Here is a 23,137-nt window from a genome sequence, read left to right on the forward strand (position 1 = left end):
AGAGGGGGAAGGGTGGAGGAAGAGGGGGAGAGAGAATCTTAAGTAGGCTCTGTGCCCAGTGCGGAGCATGACGCACGGGGCTTGATCGCATGACCCTGAGATCACGAACTGAGCTGAAATCAAGAGTTGGACACTTAACCAACTGAGCCAGTCAGGCCCCCCTGATTTACTAATAATTGTTAAGGATGATGCATCTTATTATGGAGGGATAGTGGTCTGTAATTTTATTTTCTTATGTAGTCTTTTTAGGTTTTGGTATTAGGGTCATTCTGGCCCTATAAAATGAGTTGGGAATTGTTCCCTTCTCTATTTTTCTGGAAGTGTTTGTATAGGATTGGTATTATTTCTTCCTTAAATGTTTGATAGAATTTACAAGGAAAACTACTTGGGCCTATAGTTTCCTTCGTAGAAAGGTTTTTGAAAACAAAATTCAGTTTCCTTTAATACATATTACAATTTTGGTAAATTATATATTTCAAAAAATTTGTCCATTTAATTTGTAAAGTTTAGTGGTCTAAGATTGTTCATAATATTCTTTTAATATCCTTTTAATGTCTGTATGATCTGTGGTTTTATCCCACTTTTAGTCCTGATGTTAGTAATTTGTGCTCTCTCTCTCTTTTTTTTTTTTTTCTTGATCGGTCTTTATAGGAGTTTATTTTACTAATCTCTTAAGAAAAAACCCAATTTTGGGGGTGACTGGGTGGCTCAGTCTGTTAAGCATCTGCCTTCAGCTCACATCATGATCCCAGGGTCATATTGGGCTCCCTGCTCAGTGGGGAATCTGCTTCTCACTCTCCCTCTGTTCCTCCCTTTGCTTGTGCTTTCTCTCTCTCTCTCAAATAAATAAATAAAATCTTAAAAAAAAAAAAAACCCAAACAAACACAATTTTTTTTTAAAGTAAGCTCTACATCCAATGTGGGGCTAAACTTATGACCTCAAGATCAAGAGTTGCATGCTTTACCAACAGAGCCAGCCAGGCACCACCAAACACCCAAACTTTGATTTATCAATTTTCTTTATTGTTTATGTTGGTTCTGTTCTTTGATTTTGGCTCTTTGTCATTTCTATCTGCTTTTTAGAGATTTTATTTATTTATTTGAGAAAGAGAGACACAGTGAGAGAGGGAACATAAGCGCAGGGGTGGGAGAGTTTGGAGAAGCAGGCTTCCCACCGAGCAGGAAGCCCAATGCGGGACTCAATCCCAGGACCCCGGGATCATGACCTGAGCCAAAGGCAGATGCTCAACGACTGAGCCACCCAGGCGCCCTCTGCTTTTTTTTTTTTTTTTAAGATTTTATTTTTATTTCTTTGACAGAGAGAATGCAAGATGAATTTCCTCATATTTTCTTGTATATACACTTGTCATTTGTCTGTTTCCACTCGAAAATATGAAGTGTTCCCATATATCAGCCCCAGTCATGTTGTTAGAGCTTAAAAATATTTCATGAATGAGAGAATGACTTTTTTTTTTTTTTTAGTTGTCAGGATTTTTTAAACTATTATATGGAGAATTCTTGGGGACTGGAGGACGGGGAGCAGCATCAGTGAAGGTTATATAAAAGAGATGGGACAGGGGCGAGGCGGAGGCCTATCAGATAAAGCTTCCCTCCCAGCCTCTACTGCCTAATTAGAACAACTCTGCTTTTCTCTATTTTACTTGTTTACACAAGACTTTGTTGACCATAGTTTCCATGGATTAAAAGCAAAGTTCCAAAACTAGAGTATTTCTAAGGTTCCTTGTGACCATAAATTATAAATTCATACTGATGCTAACCCAGTTTTTCCACGCTACTTGTATATTAATATCACCTGGGGAGCTTTAAAAAAATACCCCAGAAACTACCCCAAATCAATTAAATCATCATATCTGAGCGTGGGGCCTAAAAATACTAGTAACATTAGCATTTTTTTAAAGCTCCCCAGATGCTGGGATGCCTGGGTGGCTCAGTCGGTTAAGCATCTGCCTTCAGCTCAGGTCATGATCCCAGGGTCCTGGGAACGAGTCCTGCATCAGGCTCCTTGCTCAGCAGGGAGCCTGCTTTTCCCTCTGCCGGCTCTGCCTGCCACTTCCCCCCCCCATTTGTGCTGTCTCTCTCTGACAGATAAATAAAATCTTTAAAAAAAAATATAAAGCTCCCAGATGATTCTAATGCACAAGTAGGGTTGAGAACCACTGAACTAACTCATATTCTTGGCCTCAATTAACCTACATTGTATTCATCTGAGTTAATAAGTCATAGATATTGGGCCAACAGTGTGGGGACATTTAGAAAATACTTAAACTTGAGCAATTAATTAGATTTATACTGTAACCGAGTTTAGGATTTTTTTTTTTTAAAGATTTTATTTATTTATTTAATTGACAGGGAGAGAGAGAGAGAGAGACAGCGTGAGAGGGAACACAAGCAGGGGGAGTGGGAGAGGAAGAAGCAGGCTTCCAGCTGAGCAGAGAGCCCGATGCGGGGCTTGATCCCAGAACCCTGGGATTATGACCTGAGCTGAAGGCAGTCACTTAACCAACTGAGCCACCCAGGCACCCCCCGAGTTTAGGATTTTAATGTGCCTTCCATAATAATGACTGTGTCCAGTTGAGGATGTTAAGTAACAACTCTGATAAGATTTGTATGACCTTTTTGCCACTGTTAACTGGGAATTGTATCTTGGGTATTAATTAGGTAATTTCACAAATTCTAATGACTCGTGCATGATTACTTGATAGAGCATGAACCCAAACCTGTTTTTCCTTTAGGTTGATGGCATTACTTTTCACCCAATTGCCCAAGCTGGAAACCTGGGAATCACGTTGGACTCCTTCTGCTCTGTTACCCCAGCATTTCATGGGTCACTGAGCTCTTTGGATTCTGTCACTGTATCATTTCTTGCACCCATCACTTCCTCTCTACTTCCTCAGTTCTTCCCTCAACTCAGGCTCTTACCATCCCTTCACTCAGCCAAGTGCGACCTCTGTATCCCTAAAGCACCCTACAGATACTTTTATTCACAGCACTTCTTACATTGCTGTTAGATAACCCCTTATAATAATAATAATATCTAACATTTATTGATTGCTTACCATGTGTGAGATGCTGTTATAAGCCATTTGCATTCATTAACTCATTCTCACAGCCTTTCTATGAGATGGGTCCTATCATTATCCCCATTCAACAGACAAGGAAGCAAAGATGATAACTAACTTGCTTAGAGTTGTACAGCTAGTATGTGGTGGAGCCAGACTTGTGTCTCCATTTCCTCAACTCAGCTAAGAAGTGGGACAAAAACTGTCTCCAGCACTAAGCAAAAGCTTGGTACAGAGTGGATGTTTATTGAATTAAATTGGACTGCTACTATAGTTTTCTAACTGATTTCAGTCTCATCCATTTTAATCAATATCTAACACTGGAGAGAATGCTGTTTTAAATAAAAATCTGATCATGCCACATCCCTTCTTAAAATCCTTTAATAATTTCCTGTTGTCCAGAAGGTGAAACCCAAATTTCTTAGCATGGAATAAAATGCCTCCAGTAAATGTGAAAAAAAAAGTTGTCCTAAAGCTGAACTAGGGCAGAACTTTGTGGTCTAATATGACTATCTGCTCTTCCTGGGGAATAATGAGCATTCTTTTTCTTTTTAAAGTGAGGTATAATTGATATATAGCATTATGTTAGTTTCAGGTATATGACATAATGGTTTGATACTTGCATATATTACAAAATGATCACCACAATAAATTTAGTTAACATTTGTCACCAAACATAGTTTAGCATTCTTGATAAAATATTTGGCTAATTTTTTGGATAGACTTATTGAGCTTAAGAGTTTCTAGGGCACCCCTTTCATTGACTATTAGTCTTCAAACTAGTCTAAGACTTTTAACCAATAATCCTTAACTGGATAGTTGTCTTCTTTTTAAAATCCAGTCAACAATAACTGTCTAACCAACTTTTTCCCTATAAAATATCTCTGCCAAGATAGATTCTTTGAGTTGGACTTTTCAGAAGGCCTCTTTTTTTAAAACAAGTTTGAAATAAAACTCTGACATATGCTTATAATCAATCTGAGAGTGGCTTTATATTTTGAAGGAATGAATACTTAAATATATGAAAGAGGGAAGTCGTCTGATTGTTACTAGCCCTGAAATATTAAAATATTTTATTTTATTTTTATTTTTTGGCACAAAATGGTGGTTTATTAAAGCACAGGGACAGGGCCCATGGGCAGAAAGAGCTACTGCCTAAATATATTTTAAATATGCTAAATTTGAGCTCCTGTAAGAATAAATGACACTTTGAATTTCTACCAGGAAAAAAAAAAGAATTTTCCTAGGTTTTATGAATACATTCACATGAAATGATATGGGAGAATGTATAATAAAGTTAGAGGAAGGCCATGATGGACTAACAACTCTATTTCTAGATTCTTATATTCATTACTGTAAAAAACCAAGCAAATACACCTGCTTATAGAAGCCCTAAAGGCCCAAACTTATATCTACTCACATCTGTGCCAACAGCTGATCTTGTTCTGAATGCCTGCTTTGTATTCACTGGAGCTTCATTTGTTCTTATTTCTGCTCCTCTTGCTAAAGCTGTTTACAGTTCCAAAACACAACATAATTTTAAAAAAGTCCCATGCTATATTACATTTGTTAACTACATTAACATGAAATTGAGATTTAGAAATTTATTTTGCTTTCTAGTCAGGAATTCTTCCATTCTCAGTGTTATGGCCTTCTTGGATATAAATACATTTTAAGGGGGGAATGTGTCTGTTCCATTTTAATATGAAGAGAGCAAAGGATTTTAAAACAGAAGTGAAAACCACTCCTCTGCATTTTATCCTTCCTGGTTAAGATACTTCCTTGTTCTCCTTGCTAACTTGATTGTGGATGCCTTTTGCCAAACTCCAAACTCATGGTTTGGCAATATTCAATTATTATTTAGTAGCTATTGTTCACAGTTCCTCTCTATAGGAGGTTAATTATCTGCTTGTGATAATCTCTGGTTTGTTAATTTTTCATACCCTATATCTATCTGTATACCTTTTATTGATACTCTCTGGTAAGTTTCTGACCATTTCTAACTTGTTAGGAATTTCATAAGGGAGAATGAAGTAGGCATAAAAGAACTGGGAGTGAAGTTCTTGTTAATGAGATTTCTTGTTCGGAGGGAGAAGAGATAGTAGTAGGGAAGAGGTGGGGAGATGAGATTCCTTAAAGTATGGTCCTGTATGATAAAGGTTGCATTCTCCATTGCTTAATAACAGTCTCCACTTGATAGAAGCTTAATAAATATTTCTTGAGTTAAAAATACTTTTTGTATTGCTATTTTTACCACCTTTTGTCTCATAACTGCAAATTGATTGTATTTTAAAGGGATTACATAGAGAATCCTGGTTAAGGAGGCATAGGATATGGATGTGGATGATTGCTGCCCTATTTTGAAGCTCTCAGGGAAACCTAAGCTCTTGTGATATCTCAGGTTCCCAAATAGCATACCTGATTCTGGCCTTCCAAAAGCTAGAACTTTCTTCTGTCGTCTTGTCTGTGATGTAGGATTTTATTCTCTTAGGATCCACCATAATCATGAACTAATTTTTAAGGATATCTGTGCTAATGTAACATTTGACAACATCTACATTTTACTAGCGCTTTTCTAAAGACTCTGTAAACCCAAAGGAATAATTCTAATGGTGGGCCTTTTAGTTACCATGGCTGCTGCTTCTGGGATCCTGAAGTTATACCGTCTACCCAGACACTGGCTTTCTTTGTTAGACAGTGGATAATCCTGATTGATTTCTCAGCACCAGCACTCTCCCCCAACATATGTTTCCCTCCCCAAAGCTGGCAACACACATTCCCTATGAGGTCAAAGACTTACTGAGATGATAATAATAGTGATTAATATTCCTGCCAGGGAAAAGAAATAAACTGCTCACCTGCTGGGATGTATTAACTTTTTCACATTTTCAGGAAATGCTGTGAACACTGAAAGATGTGGTTTACTAAATAAATTCAAATAGTAGAAGAGAGTTCATTTGTCTTCTAGAAAAGGAACAATTAGCTATCTTCTCATTAGCCAATTTCATTAGTAGCATATGCAGTAAATACAACATAACTCTATTATAATGTAGCTTACTACAAAAATTGTAATTTACCAAGAATTCAGTTTGTTCCCTGAGACATAATTTCCTAGAGAAGGAGCCTGGTTTAATTAAATCAATGCACAGTAAGATTAGCCTTATACTCACAAAACCATTATACAAACTCAGTTAAACAAACATTAACTCAATACCTACTATTTGTAAAGCACTAGAATAGGTGATATAAATTGCTGACATTTGTATAGTACTTTGACATAGTATTATGCCAATTCCTCACATCAATTCTGCATGGTTGTCATTTCCATTTTACAGTTGAGGAACCTGAGGGTGAGAGGGATAAGTGACTTAATAATAATCTCTAAGGAGATTAGAAACATCCTAGATGCAATGAACAGGGGGCTGGAAGAAGCAGAGGAACAAATTAATGACCTAGAAGACAAGGTAATGGAAAGCAGTGAAGCTGAACAAAAGAGAGAAGGAAGAACTATGCAAAATGAGAATAGACTTAGGGAACTCAGTAAGTCATTCAAATGTAATAACATTTATCTTATAGGAGTCCCAGAAGAAGAAGAAGAGAGAAAATGGGGCAGAAAATTTATTTGAAGAAATAATAGCTGAAAACTTCTGGGGAAGGAAACAGACATCCAGATCCAGGAAGTACAGAGAACTCCCATCAAAATCAACAAAAGCAGGCCAATACCAAGACATATTGTAATTAAATTTGCAAAATATAGTGATAAAGAAAAAAGATCTTAAAAGCAGTGAGACAAAAGAAGTCATTAACTTACAAGGGAAAACCCATAAGGCTAGCTGGATATTTTTCAAAAGCAACTTTGAAAGCCAGAAGGGAGTGGCATGACATATTCAAAGTGCTGAATGGAAAAATTTGCAGCTAAGGGTACTGTATCCAGCAAGGCTATCATTCAGCATAGAAGGAGAGATAAAGAATTTCCCAGAAAAACAAAAACTAAAGGATTTCATGACCACAAACCAGCCCTGAAAGAAATATTAAAGGGGACTCTGAGTGGAAAGGAGAGATCAAAAGTAGCAGTATAAAGGCAGGAAACACAAAAGCAGTAAAAATGAATATTTATATAAAAATCAGTCAAGGAACTCACACACACAAAAAATTTATAAAATATAATAACAAGAAGAGAATGGGTTCAAACTTAAGCAACTATCAACTTAATATAGACTGCTATTTGCAGAAGAGGTTATATACACACTAATGGTAACCATATATTAAAACCACTAATAAACATGGAAAGAATAAACAGAAACAAATCCAAATACATCACTAAAGAAAATCAGCAAACCATGAAAGAGAGAAAGACAACAAAAGATCAGAGAAAATATTTTAGCAACAACCACAAAACAAGTAATAAAATGGCAATAAATATATGTCTATCAATAATTACATTGAATGTAAAAGGATTAAATGCTCCAATCAATACACATAGGGTGTCAGAATGAATAAAGAAACCAGACCCATCTATAAACTGACTATGAGACTCATTTTGGTCCTTAAGACACCTGCAGATTGAAAGTGAGGGGATGGAGAAACATTTATCATGCAAATGGATGTCAAAAGAAAGCCAGAGTAGTAATACTTGTATCAGAGAAACTAGACTACAAAATAAAGACTGTAACAGGAGACAAAGAAGGGCACTATAAAATAATAAAGGGGACAATCCAACAAGAAGATATAACAGTTATAAATATTTATGCACCCAACATGGGACCACCCAAGTTATAAAACAATTAATAAGAAACATAAAGAAGCTAACTGATAATAACACAATAATAGTAGGGGATTTTAACACTCCACTTATATCAAAGAACAGATCATCTAAACAGAAAATCAACAAACAATGGCTTTGAATGACACACTGGATCAGATGAACTTAACATATATTCAGAATATTCCATCCTAAAACAGTGGAACACACATTATTTTCAAGTACACATGGAACATTCTCCAGAATAGATCACATACTAGGTCACAAATCAGACCTCAACAAATACAAAAAGATTGAAATCATACCATGCACCTTTTCTGACTATAATGCCGTGAAATGAGAGGTCAACCACAAGAAGAAATCTGGAAAGACCACAAATACATGGAGGTTAAATAACATGCTACAAAACAATTAATGGGCCAAACAGGAAATCAAAGAAGAAATAAAAAAATACATGGAAACAAATGAAAATGAAAACACAACAGTCCAAAACCTTTGGGATACAGCAAAAGCTGTCCTAAGAGGGAAGTATATAGCAATACAGGCCTACCTCAAGAAGCAAGAAAAATCTCAAACTACTTAACCTTACACCTAGAGGGGCTAGAAAAAGAACAACAAATGAAGCCTAAAGCCAGTAGAAGGAAGGAAATAATAAAGATTAGAGCAGAAATAAATGAAATAGAAACCTAAAAAAAAAAAAAAAAAACAGGTCAGTGAAACCAGGAGCTGGTTCCTTGAAAAAAATCAGTAAAATTAATAAACCCCTAACCAGACTTATCAAAAAGAACAGAGAAAGGACCCAAATAAATAAAATCACAAATGAGAGGAGAAATAACAACCAATATCACAGAAATACAAATAATTATAAGAGAATTTTATGAAAAACTATTTGCCAACAAATTGGACAACCTAGAAGAAATGGATAAATTCCTAGAAACATAATACCTACCAAAGCTGAAACAGAGAGAAATAGAAAACTCAAAAAAAAAAAAAAAAAAAAAATAGAAAACTTGAACAGACTGATAACCAGCAAAGAAATGGAATCAATAATCAAAAAATTCCCAAAAAACAAAAGTCCAGGGCCAGATAGCTTCACAGGTGAATTCTACCAAACATTTAAAGAAGAGTTAATACCTATTCTTCTCAAACTATTCCAAAAAATAGAAAAGGAAGGAAAACTTCCAAATTCATTTTATGAAGCCAGAATTATCCTGATACCAAAACCAGATAAAGACTCCACTAGAAGAGAACTACAAGCCTATATTCCTGATGAACATGGGTGAAAAAATTCTCAATAGAATACTAGCAAACTGAATCCAAAAATACATTAAAAAAATCATTCACCATGATCAAGTGGGATTTATTCCTGGCATGCAAGTGTGGTTCAATATTCACAAATCAATCAATGTGATACATCATATCAGTTAGAGGAAGGATAAGAACTGTATGATCATTTCAATAGATGTAGAAAAAAACATTTGATAAAGTACAACATCCATTCATGATAAAAACCCTCACTCAACAAAGTAGGTTTAGAGGAAACATATCTCAACATAATAAAGGCCATCTATGAAAAACCCACAGGTAACATCATCCTCATTGGGGAAAAACTTAGAGCTTTTCCTCTATGGTTAGAAACAAGACGGGGGTGTCTAATCTCAACAGTTATTTAACATAGTACTGGAAGTTCTAGTCACAGCAATCAGACAACACAAAGAAATAAAAGGCATCCAAATCAGCAAGGGAGAAGTAAGACTTTCACTTTTTGCAGATGACATGATACTCTATATAGAGAACCTGAAAGACTTCACCGAACTGATACACAAATTCAGTAAAGTCACAGGATACAAAATCAGTGTATAGAAATCTGTTGCATTTCTATGATATCGGCTGTAGCAACTTTTAAATTAAATTAAATTACACTAATAATGAAGCAGCAGAAAGAGAAATTAAGGAATCAATCTCCTTTACAATTGTACCAAAAACAATAAGATACCTAGGAATAAACCTAACCAAAAAGGTGAAAGACCTGTACTCTGAAAACTATAGAACAATGATCAAAGAAACTGAAGATGACACAACAGTGTCTTTCCATGTTCATGGATTGGAAGAATAAATATTGTTAAAATGTCTATACTGCCCAAAGCAATCTACACATTTAATGCAATCCCTATCAGACTACCAATAGCATTTTTCACAGAACTAGAATAAACAATCTTAAAATTTGTATGGAACCACAAAAGATCCTGAATAGCCAAAGCAACCTTGAAAAAGAAAAGCAAAGCTGGAGGCATCACAATTTCTGGACTTCAAGGTATATTACAAAGCTGTAGTGATCAGAACAGTACGGTAGTGGCACAAAAGTAGACACATAGATCAACAGAACAGAATAGAAAACCCAGAAATGATCTCACAACTATATGGTCAATTAAAAAGCAGGAAAGAATATCCAGTGGGGAAAAGACAGTCTTCAACAAATGGTGTTGGGAAAACTGACAGCAAGATGCAAAAGAATGAAACTAGACCACTTTCTTACACCATACACAAAAATGAACTCAAAATGGATTAAAGACCTAAATGTGAGACCTGAAACCATAGAAATCTTAGAGGAGAGCATAGGCAGTAACTTCTTTGATATTGGCTGTAGCAACTTTTAAATTAAATTAAATTAAATTAAATTAATTTTTTAAAGTAGGTTCCATGCCCAATGTGGGGTTGAGCTCATGACCCCGAGATCAAGAGTCACATGCTTTATCAACTGAGCCAGCCAGGTGCCCTCACCCTCTGTCTTTTTTTTCTAGATATGTCTTTTTTCTAGATAGGTCTTTTTTTTAGATATGTCTCCTGAGGGAAGGGAAACGAAAGTAAAAATAAACTACTGGGACTATATCAGAATAAAAGCTTCTTCTGCACAGCAAAAGAAACAATCAACAAAACTAAAAGGGCTGGGAGAAGGTATTTGCAAATGACATATCTGATAAAGGTTATCCAAAATATATAAAGAACTTATAAAACTCAACACCCCAAAAATGAATAATCCACTTAAAAAAATGGGCAGAAGACATGAATAGACACTTTTCCAAAGAAGACATCCAGATGGCCAACAGACACATGAAAAGATGCTCAATATCACTGATCATCGGGGAAATTCAAATCAAAATTACAATGAGATATCAACTCATACCTGTCAGAGATTATGTAATTTAAGTCCTTCATTTAGCAGTGTTTTCAATAAATAGTTTTGGTATATATACTTTCTTCTCTAAATGTTTATTATTCTATTTATTTTTCTCTGTAAATTTTTTCTATATATTCATTTACTCCTAGGGTATTATGTAAATTTTTATTTATCAAAGTAATGCCTATACATAGTTAAATAATCAAATATCACTAAAATATCTTTCCTAACTCTTATCTTTTGAGGAAGCCACTTTCACTATTTTAACTTGCATCTTCTGATAATTACCTTCATTGTTCTATTTAATTACCTTATTCTGTTCTTGATTTATTAGCTTTAGAGAGTATTTACTGACTTCTCATTATGATCCTTGAGAATTTCTTTGTTACCCCAACTTCTCTCCTCCATTTTCCCAATAGAATTAGAATTTTCACTTAAACTAGTACTTAGTATTTACACTATTATGACTATAAATATTGTTCACTGCTGAGTCAAGTAATGTACAATGATTATCTGTCCTCATATGGGTGTTTGTTTTCTTGGAGTTAATGATTTCCTTTTCTTTCATTTGCTTAATTTTCTATGTACATACTGCTTATTTGTTCCTAATACATCAACAGATCTGTTGAATGCCTGGTAATCAACATTTCAAACTCACAGACCTGTGAAATAATCCATCAGTTCCATTTTTTCTCTCCCAGAGACCTCCCTTTACAGCTCTAATGATTCTCTCTTGTCTGGCTGTCATGGTAGGACTTTCCTCAGCCATTTTAGTTTGGGGGTTGTTTTTGAGAGGATTTGTTAATGTGAATATAACCAGAATGAAGAAGCATTAATGTTTTAGAGAGAATCCAAATTATTAATATATATTGCTTCTGTGTCCTGGATTCACCAGACAGTGAGGTCACATAAAATGAGGTTGCATTTGCTTTTGATGCCCAAATTATAATGGCTCAAGCCTTCATAGTTTGAATGTAAATTCTGACTACCACTAACTTTGCAAAGTGCCCTCTCAGTTTTTCTGGGGGTTGCTAAAAGGGGTGGTGCTCACATGTGCTCACTAACTAGTCTGTCTGCTAGTACCACAAGCCATTTACCATGTTCTTCCTCTTTTGCTCTGACCCCCTGGCAATATGTATTGCCCTGAGTGTTGTCTGATGCTGAGAGAATCCTCACTGCTAATGGTAGGTATCATAAGAGGTGTGTTGTATTTGCCAGGGACATTTTCTCCTGATTTTACCATTTCTAAGAATACCAGGGGTACTAGGTTTGATGGGAGGTCATCAGAATGACTCTTTCCCCAATTCCACACCACTTCCCCACACCGCCTCCTCCATTACTCAAAGTCGCAGTCACCCACAGTCTCTTCCAGTCTCTCCTTTTTGTAATTTCTTCCCCATCACCCCTGTGTCCAAACCAATAATCGTCAACATTCACAACCCACTGCTAACCACCCATTTTGGCAGGAACAATGTAAAACCTAGAAGGCCCAGAAGCACAGCTCAACTATATAATTTATTACCAAACCAGAATGTTTAACATTTATATTCTAGTGAGTTTCTTAAGCCAGAGAAACAGCTTTAAAGTAAGATGAAGTCTCCATTCTGGAGATGGAGAACTTGCAGGTTTGAAATGATGGACCTCTCTTTCTTCTGGACAAGATTTTAAATACCTTAGAGTCTACTCTCAATCCAAGTACCACATTGCAAATCTTTAAATATGTCCACATTTTTAAAGAAATCCTCAAGGTTTTTTTTTTTCCTTTGAAAATTTGGAAACCTTCTATAGATATTTGTAAATAATATGAGGGAATTGAAATAGTATATATTTCAGACTTTTCACTGATTCAGACTGGACTTTGCCCTAAAAATGGTATAACTTGCAGACTTAGCATTTTCAAAAAGGACTTAAAAGTAGAAATGCCACCAACGAGGAGATCTGCGAGCAGATGACAACAAAGGAAAGACTCTCTCTTGTGAAGTTTAAAGTAATACTATGTTGGTCTTTTTGGACTAAATGAGAGAATTGTTTTCAAAATGAAGGCCATACCGTATTAATCCAGAAAAAAATTTCAGGTGGTATACAGACCCTTCATCATCTTCCCCTGCCTCCCTGTCAAGTGTCATTTCCTCCTTTAATGTTCCAATTTTCATTTAATGGATGAGGACAGTTGGGTTCATAATTACCCAATTAGTAAGAGATAGAGCCAAGATTTTAACACAGGTCAATTTGACTTCAAAACTGGTATCTCTTTTCGTGCTTACCATATTGCAACGTGTCATTTTGGGTGGCTACAGAAATGACCCTAAGGAACAGAGCTGACCTAAGGGAATTACCCAGCCATGCGGGTTATCTGGGATTTCCCTGGTATATATAATGGTTGCCTGACACTACACACTGTGTTGAGGGAGGCTCTGGAGAGGATCTCCCGTGCAAGCAAATCTAATCCTAAATCTCACTGTCCCTCTCCTTTCTTCTAATGCCTTTTCTTCCATCCCCTTTTTGGAGGGAGGCCATGTAACTGGTTGCTGATCCTATACTTCGCTCCCCATAAGCCATCCACATGGCAGACCCAATTTACCTTTCCTATGACATCTGTTAACAGCTTGAGTGCCAGAGGATCATGAACCAAGGAGTCTGTGTAAAAGGAACCAAGGTATTTCTTTGGGTTGGTTGGATTGTCCTGGGCACACAGATCTGGGCGCATGTTGAATCCATGGGAGATTCTTCCGACTGTAAAAGGGAAGGCACCACCTGCAAGTAAAACCCGTTAGTGAGGGCTAGTGTCAATTGAAAAGGATATTTTTCAGTCCTCATGTTGTATGCAAAGAGGAGTTACTATAGTCCAGTATTTACAAAGGATTTATTGTGGCCCAAATGCTGGGAGATGACTCAGAACAAGTGATATGAACTCATCTATAAATTCATGTTTGAGGAATTTATCCTAAAGAAAGAATGCAAGTGTGTAAAGATATGTGGTCAAGGTTTTCAAATGTAGTGTGCTTATAATAGCAAAATACAGAGGCAGCCTATCAACTGGGAAATATCTACATAATGATGGCATATCCATAAAATGTATTGCCATGCATGCAACCATCAAAAGTGGTGGTCCTGGTGGTATGTGTGTGTGCCCAAGAGTCAGAAACTCAATTACTTGCAGGGACCAAGCAGGAAATGTAAATGAATGAAATAGACCTATTTGTAAATAATAGAGAATGGTAGGGACTATTGCAAATTGGAGAGCTTGTAGTCTGACTAGAGGAATTTAAACAAAAACAAAACAAAATTAAACAAAAACTACGCCAAGCAAACTAGCCTTGTCCACAAAAATGGAATTTGGTCCCCAACCATCATATACTTTATGACTAGAATGATGGCTGTAGGCATGTTATGGACTGAATTATGGGGTCCCTCCAAAATTCTTATGTTGAAGCCCTAATCCCCAATCTAACTGTATTTGGAGACAGGGTAATTAAGGAGGTAATTTAAGGTTAAATGAGGTTATAAGATGCGACTTTAATCTGATAGGAAAAAGGAGAGGGACAGTGAGATTTAGGATTAGATTTGTTTGCACAGGAGGTCCTCCCCAGAGCCTCCTTCAACACAGAGTGTGTTATTGCCAGAGAACCATTATATACACCAGGGAAATCCCAGATAATCCACATGGCTGGCTAATTCCCTTAGATCAGCTCCTGTTCCTTCAGGTCATTTCTGTACCCATCCAAAATGACACATCACATGCATAGTGAGAAAGTGGCCTTCTACAATCCAGGAAGACCGGTCTCACCAGAAACCAACCCTGCAGGCACTTTGATCTTGTACTTCTAGCCTCCAGAACTGTGTAAAAATTAAGTTCTGTTGTTTAAGCCACTGAGTCTATGGTATTTTGTTATGGTAGACTGAGCTGAGTAATGCAGATAGGGCCTTACCTCCATGTGCAAAACACACTTTCAGTTTGGGAAATTTCTCAAACACTCCTCCCATGATCATGGAACAGATGGCGGTGGTGGTCTCTGCTGGCATTCCTAAAAGAGGAAACAGTCACAGGGTGCAGGGCTTGTTATCTCAAGCAGGAAGAAGCTCAGTGATACTAGTGGTTGGGGGAATGGCAGCTTGCTGAGAAATGTGAGGTCCCTCTGTCCCAGCATGGCTTGGTTGTCTACAAGCCATTACTTTGGCAAACAGACCATCGGAAACGTCCTATTTGCCACTTGCAGGTGGAGACATCTAGTGGACAACAGAATCAAGGAGCCAGAGGACCTAGCTTTTGTCCCAATTCCTCACTTCAGTTTGGATGTGGTGGGGCAAGCAGAGTAAATGAGTCTGGGTTGAACCCTAACTCTTCTAATTTTCTGCTTCCTGGCCTTCGACAAATTATTTAATGTTCCTGAGCCTGTGCTTCTTCACCTGTAAAATGGGAATTCTGTTGCCCATCTTGCAAGACTATTGTGGAGCCTTGAAAATGATGATGTTGGGAAAGGTCCTGGCCAGAACCTCACATTGGAGGCGCTCAACAAATATTAGTTGCTTCCCTGTGCCTCAGCTTCCTCATCTGTAGGATGCGTTTGTTCTTGCCACTTGGTACTCAGTAAATATTAACAAAAATTATAATTCCTGGGGTACCTGGGTTGCTCAGTTGTTGTTAAGCGTCTGCCTTTGGCTCAGGTCATGATCCCAGGGTCCTGGGATCGAGCCCCGCATCGGGCTCCCTGCTCCGCGGGAGGCCTGCTTCTCCCTCTCCCACTCCCCCTGCTTGTGTTCCCTCTCTCACTGTCTCTCTCTGTCAAATAAATAAATAAAAATCTTTAAAAAAAATAATGATTCCTGCCAAATCTTTGTGCTTCTTAGAGATGAGGTCAAAAATAACTGGATTAAGATGAGTTGTTTCAAGTGCTTTGTGCCCCTAGAAGAAGCGGCTGTTTCATGCCTGATGCCTTCACCCCCACGGAGTTAGTCTGGGTTACATTTCCAGGCAACTGCTTTTCAGACTGTGATCAAGAAATCTTTGGGGGCTCCACAGGTAAGCCTGTACCTTCAGGGGAAGACTTAGTCTCTGGCTGCCAAATGGGGCTTTACCAGATGCTCATCCTGCCCCAAGCCTGTCATTGCTCTATGGACAGAGATGCCTCTGGCTCCCCGGCCTTTTGGGAATTCTGGAAGCACAATACATTCCTATCTATCTGGGAGTGGTTTGTGGGCAGAGCTTCCTGAAGGCAGGGGGATGGACAGCCTCACTTCCTTTTGGTCCTGTGATTCTGCTCTCCATTAGTTACTTGGACCATAGTTACATAATCCATTCTCCATACAGGAGCCAAAGTGGGATATTTACAGTGTCCGTTGCATCATGTCCTTCCCTTGCTGGGAATCCTCCAATCTGCTAATGACCACTTTTGTGTCCAGAATAGAATTCTGAAATTAGCCTGTTTGTTTGTTTATGATCTGTTTGTCATCTCTTTCTTCTAACCAGAACATTGGCTTCAGGAGGGCAGAGGTTTTGTCCATGTCAATATCCTCAGTGCCTGGTACAGGGCCTGGCATGCTGGAGAGGACCAATATATGTGTGTTGCATAAATGAATAATGAAATGGCTCTTTATGCACGTTTTCTTCTCTGTTTTCCATGTGGGAAATTATAAATAAGTTTGTGGGACTGATCAAAGTGTTGTCTGAATTAAGATGAGATTTTCTTTGGAGCTGGACAGCATTGGTGCCTCTTAGATTGTCTCTTCCTGCTGATTGTTGCTCAAAATTTGGTGGAGGATGGGTAGGAAGCTGCCTTACTAAATACGTTGGTCTCCAGAAGCAATCAGAGAGCCACAAAATGTCAGAGCAGAAAGATAATGCAGGACCAGCTCTCCCATTTTACACATGAGAAATGGGCCTGCGAAGGTGAAGTGATTTGCCATAGGTTATACAGAGAACTAGAGACTAGCTGCAACTGAAATTCAGGTTTCTCACTTCCAATATACTGCTCCATTTAATTCTTCATGTTGGTTACTTTATCATTACTTGTACTAATTGGGCTGAGGAGAGAATGGATAATGGCCTCTCTAAAGAAAATCCAAGGCTGTTCATCTGGGAAACCCACTATTAGCTGCACTTTTTACTTGTGGCCACAGAACTGCCGCCTGTCTCCATTTCTCGTTATCGGGGATAATAAGGAGATTGGATAGGCCAACCAGAGGTCTCCTCTTCCTCTCTCCCTTACTTTCATGTGGAACCATGAATGAATAGTGCAGGAACAAAGAGCAGCAGAAAGGAGCAGATAAGAGGAAAATTGAAAGCCTGGGTCATCTGCAATCTAGGGTGGTGGAAGTTGACCTTCTACTTGTAACTCCAGCGTTCTCATGGTAAGAGCTGATACTCCTTTTTTTTTTTTTTTAACGATTTTATTTATTTATTTGACAGAGAGAGAGCACAGGCAGGGAGAGTGGCAGGCAGAAAGGGAGAAGCAGTCTCCTCCTTGCTGAGCAAAGAGCCTGATGTGGGGCTCGATCCCAGGACCCTGGAATCATGACCTGAGCTGAAGGCAGACGCTTAACTGACTGAGCCACCCAGGCACTGAAGAGCTGATACTCTTGTTGGTTCTTTAAAAAAATCTATTAGGCAGGCATGATTACTTATTTTTGGAGCCTTTTTGGGAGTCTGTATAGTGAGGTAGCTTTGGAGTCCGTCAGATTTGTGTAAATTCCATTTTCACTTATTAACTGTGTGACTTGGACAGCTTATCTAACCACTCAGAGACTCAGTTTCTTCCCTATAAAATGGTTATTATAATGTCAACCTCATAGAGTTTTGTGTGGATATGATTAAAATTAAGGTAATATATATAGCATTTATCCAAGAGCTCAGTAACTCACAGTCCTGTTAATTATTCCCACTTTCTCTTTTTGACATAGTAGGGTTCCAGAAATAATTGGGAAAAAAACCAAAGGCTTGATCCTCTTTTCCAGATGCCAAGCTGACACAAACCTACAAGCCAGGGGAGCCAGTATTTGGCCATCCGTCCATCCATCTGCATGTCCCAGGGGTGCACAAATAGGGAACAGTTCAGCTTTTCAGCCACCTTTAAAGAAGCAATGAGAGAGAGAGTGTGTGTTATTTGGATGAGCCAGCAAATATAGGGTACTATTTTAGGGAAACTTTTTCTCTGGGTCTATATTGATCTGAATAAATAAGCTAAAATATTTTTGAAGTTGTTTCTTAATCTATATAAAAGAGGCATTGAGAAATTCTGCTCCTGCTTAGAAAATAAAAAGGCCATTTAGAATTAACAAGGGGGTTGGTGGATTCACCATGGAGGTCGATGAATTTAATACAAGTCACAGGAAACATCCATCATTCACATGTTTTAGCTGACAGCAAAATGCTCAAGGACTGATCCCACACCTCAAATGCAAGGGAAGTTTCCCCTGCTGGTTGCTACTTGATTCATTCTTTCAGGAGGATTGTTAGAGTCAGGGCTAGAGTGTTCCCTTGCTTCCCCCACTTGGAAACCTGAGGATGTGAAAGTGAAGAAGTGATGGCTGGGGCTAGGGGCTCGTGACTGGACTGGAGCAGGCTGGCCTGACCCAAGCCATCGGCCACACAGAGCCCAACACCAACTAGGAATTTCTGGGGGTCTACAGGTACTCACAAAGCCTCAGGAGCCCATCTGAGTCCCTGGACAGTCTGTTGTGAATGAGATGACTTCAGAAAGTCAAGAGCTCTCAGTGCCTCAGCCAGGCAGGTACTGAGACGAATGTCATGGGCAAACCTATTCCAGGGCCTTCTGGGAAATGGAAATCCTATCTGGATGGAATGACTTTTATTCAACAAAATGTTTAATTTAAAAAAGTTCCCTCAACGGGCATTGAGTATGAGTGCTTAACAAGGTTCAAAACAGATTTTCCTTAGCTCATTTCTTTTCCAAATATATTGAGGTGCTGGAATGATTCATCCTACCTTTACATATAAATACGTGGGCTAAATAGGCTGGTGCAATGTGAGTTCTGGACATAAGCATTTTAATTTTTTTTTAATTAATTTTTTTAAGAAGAGAGAGAGCTTGCACTAGTTGGGGGTGGGGAGGGGAGGGGGAGGGTTAGAAGGAGAGAGAGAATCCTAAGCAGGCTCCATGCCCAGCACTGAGCCCGATGCAGGATTTGATCTCACGACCCTGAGATCATGACCTGAGCTGAAATCAAGACTCTGACGCTTAACTGACTTAGGCACCCAGGCGCCCCTGGACATAAGCATTTTTAAAATGGAGATGCAATTCTTGGACAACAGGGGTTCTGGAAGTGGCAGACAAAGGGTAGATTGAAGAATGGACTTCTAATTTCCTCAGGTTCTGGGGGCAGAAGGGAGAGGAGCTAATTAGTTTCTGATAATGGATGCAGGCTGGGTCAACTTCTTGGGATGGGCTGAGCTTGACAAAAGCCCAAAATCATGGTATCTCAGTGGGATTTGACTCCTTATTAGGATAAAACTTTATTCTCTGCACCTCTGATGGTGCAGAGATCCTTTCTGTATGTGAGGCATTGTAGAGAACACAAAAAGAAGTCACTTAAACTCTCAAAATCACGATAACTCACATTAACTGAGAACTTACCATATGCCAAAGCTGTTATAAGAATTTTACAATTGCTAACTAGTTTAATCCTTTATAAGATGAGCACTTTTTAAAATTGAAGTATAGTTGACACACAATATTACATTACTTTCAGGTGTACAACATGGTGATTTGACAACTCTGTACCTTACACTGTGCTCACACAAGGGTAACTATCATCCGTCACCATACAACATGATTATAATACTCATTTTATTCCCTATGCCGGACCTTTCATCCTCGTGCCTTATGTATTCCATAACCGGAAGCCAAGTATCTCCCACTCCGCTTTACCCATTTTGCCCATCCCCCACCCCCTTCCTCCTGGCAGCCACTGGTTTGTTCTCTGTGTTTATTGGGTCTATTACTGTTTTTGTCTGTTTATTTTTCTTTTAGATTCCACATATAAGTGAAATCATGTGGTATTTATTTGTCTATCTCTGACTTATTTCACTTAGGGTAATACCTTCTGAGATGAGCATTTTTATTACCCTTATTTTACAGAGAAAGAAACTAAGGCAGAGGCTAGGTAACTTACTCTGGTCTTGTGGCTGATACATGGTAGAGGCAGGCTGTCTGCCTCATACTTGTAATGAGGTCATTTTCGTGCCTGAAAACTGACCTGAGCATGTAGGGTTGGGTTCACTCACTAACAAGGGAGGTCTAGGAGGTAAGGAGATGGCTAGACACTTTGGAACTCCAGACTCCCCTTGAAATGACAAAGCCAACTTGGTTCATGGCAACTCCTGTCGTTTGTTTTAGCCATGTTACTGATGCAAGATAGAGACTAGTGAGGCTTCCAAGTCTTGCTAACCAAACAAATGTGCTGCCAGCCCCTGGATATTACAAATCGGCTGGGGCCAGGATGCCCTCCTGAATTCCCTGAGAGACCGGTGCCCCCAAGCAGCCTATTTAGAGTGAGTGGTGGGTTGAGCTCGTCACACAAACGAAAATACCCATTTGGACCACAACTGACTGCTCTTACTTTTTGAGCTCCTTAGTAATTCATAAACCCAATCCTGGCAAAGAGTAAAATGACCTGCTGCTGAAGACTTGCTCACACTGTGCTGAAACAACTTGGATGCACAAGTAAATAAATCCTCTTTCAAAGCCCATTAAAGTTTCTAGAAAACATTCACTGCATCAGCTCAGCTTATTGCAGCCAATAAGCTTCAGGGAATTCAGTATTTATAGGAACATTAAGTCTTTCAGGTTATTGGGAGGCAGTTTAACAGGTAGCCCCCCAACTGGTGGGCAGTGTCCATAGATACAAACATGGAAACATTTGTGCATGTAGGCAGAGCTCAATAAACATGAAAGGAATAAGTGATCAGTGGTTTTAGTGCTGGGGAGCACACCAACATCTATTTTTTTTTATTATTTTTAAAGATTTTATTTAATTATTTGACAGAGAGAGAGAGAGCACACGAAGGGAGAGAGGCAGGCAGAGGGAGAAGCAGTCTCCTCACTGAGCAGGGAGCCAGATGCGGGACTCGATCCCACGATCCCGGGATCATGACCTGAAGGCAGACGCTTAACTGACTGAGCTGTCCAGGCGTCCCCACCAACATCTATTTAATCCACTATTGAAGATTTTGCACTTACAATGAAAATAATAGAAAACAATACTGTTATAACTCTAGGAGGAAAGTAAGAAATAAAAAAATGCAATTGAGTATAGAATATGCATCTTGATTCCTGATATGAAGAAAAGCAGGCTTAGTAGCAGAAAGAACAGAAGGGCAGAGGAAGTCCCATGGAGAGGACCATGGGACTGTGGACACTTCAGTTGGATTCTTGAGAGATGAAAATAGCAGTGAATCCCTGAAAATATACTTTATAATGCAATATTTCAAATGTAGAAAGTTGTAAACAATAGTACCATGAACTTCCATATACTCACCAGCTAGTTTCATCAAATGTTAGCATTTTGATGGCACTGTTTTTTGTTATGTGTTTTAATTATACATTTTCAAAATATATGGGGAAAAAGTATATTAATTGAGGACTGGTTAAATGAATCAAAACATATCCATATATTGGGATATATGCATTTATTTAAAAATCATGCATTAAGAGAATTTTCATTTAGATTGGAAAGTCTTCATTAGGATACAAAATCACATGTATAATAGAATTCAGATTTCATTAAAATATAGATATATGCAGAAATATGCAAACAAAAAAATCAAACAAAATATATAGTAACAGTGATTATTTATCGTTGGGTAGTGGGATTATGAGTTATTTTTGTTTTCCTCTTTATGCTTTTCTGTGTTTTCCAGAATTTCTTCAAAATGACTTGATAATTTTTTTTAAAAGATTTCATTTGTTCATTTGAGAGAGAGAGAGTGAGAGAGAGGATGAGAACGAGCGAGAGGGGAGAAGCAAATGGAGAGGGAGAGGCAGACTCCCTGCTGAGCAGGCAGACTCCCTGCCCAAGCCTGATGGGGGACTCCATCCCAGGATCCTGGGATCATGACCTGAGCTGAAGGCAGGCACTTAATGGATTGAGCCACTCAGGCATCTGGAAACAAATTTCATAATTTTAAAAGATAAGTATTTTTTTCTAAAGCAAAATAAATACTTTTTTTTTTTTTTGCATGTCACTAACATGGCCTTTTGTACCAGGGCTGTAATGAGGGTACTATTTCAGCTTCCAAATGAAACAGTAGAAAGAGAGCATGGGGGATGGAAAGTAAGAGAGATTTCCCTGAGGTTCCCCACACCTCTTGGAGAACTCTTTACATATTTCCTGCTATATGCAGCATGTCATCAGGCATCTTTCTTTCCCCCTGCCAGGTAGGTGGTGCATTCATGTTCTGCCCTCCTGCACCCAGCGCAGTGCCTGGCCCGCCGCATGCTGGCTGAGGGATCGCCGCGTACTCACTGCGTAGACAGGGAAGAGTTCCGGCGCATTCAGATCCCACTCATTGATGTGGGAGCCAATCTGGACCCCGGGAAAGCCCAGCTCCTTCACGCAGCGCTCCATCTCCTTCACGGCAAGCTCGGGGGCCTGCATGGGCAACGTCCCCAGACCCACAAACCTCCTGGGGTGGTTTGCAACAGTGGCAGCCAAGTCATTGTTTAAAAGCTGGCACAGGTCGAAAGTGTCCTGAGGTTTGGCCTGGCGGAGACAGGTAAGGGAAGATCATATCATTCACAACCTACTTCTTTACATATTTACTCTGAACAACACCTTTCCTGAGCTGAATCATTTGTCACTGTCCGTGGCTTTTACTCTTCAGCCAGCTGGGGCACAGATTGAAATAGGCACTGGCTGCAGGAGACCCAAAGCCAATCACTGCAGAAGTAAAGGAAACTGCTAGTATATTGCCAATTAATTAGAAAAATGGAAGTTATAATCAGAAGGGATGGACACAATTACTGGGCCGGTCATCCTATAGAAGAGATGGAACGAGAATGGGCCACGCCCTCGCGCCCACCCCAGGGCACACAGCGGGCGACAAGGCAGCTCCCCCACGCCGGAGCCGGGCCTGATGAGTGTCCCACATCATCGGCCATG

General features: G+C 38.9%; 1 protein-coding gene across 2 annotated transcripts in view; it reads right to left on the minus strand.

Annotated features, from left to right (window-relative positions):
- ACMSD (aminocarboxymuconate semialdehyde decarboxylase) overlaps nt 1-23,137 on the minus strand; it is a 68,016-nt gene that overhangs the window by 11,586 nt on the left and 33,293 nt on the right. For both annotated transcript variants that reach the window (XM_032425760.1, XM_032425846.1), the window contains 4 exons: nt 22,502-22,738; nt 17,991-18,084; nt 14,950-15,045; nt 13,602-13,774 (listed from right to left, as the gene is read on the minus strand). In XM_032425760.1, the coding sequence (XP_032281651.1) occupies nt 13,602-13,774; nt 14,950-15,045; nt 17,991-18,084; nt 22,502-22,738 (600 nt within the window). The remainder of the gene's footprint in view (nt 1-13,601; nt 13,775-14,949; nt 15,046-17,990; nt 18,085-22,501; nt 22,739-23,137) is intronic.

This window comes from Phoca vitulina, unplaced genomic scaffold (assembly GCF_004348235.1).
Source record: "Phoca vitulina isolate PV1807 unplaced genomic scaffold, GSC_HSeal_1.0 scaffold1, whole genome shotgun sequence".
In the NCBI taxonomy this organism is placed as follows: domain Eukaryota; kingdom Metazoa; phylum Chordata; class Mammalia; order Carnivora; family Phocidae; genus Phoca; species Phoca vitulina.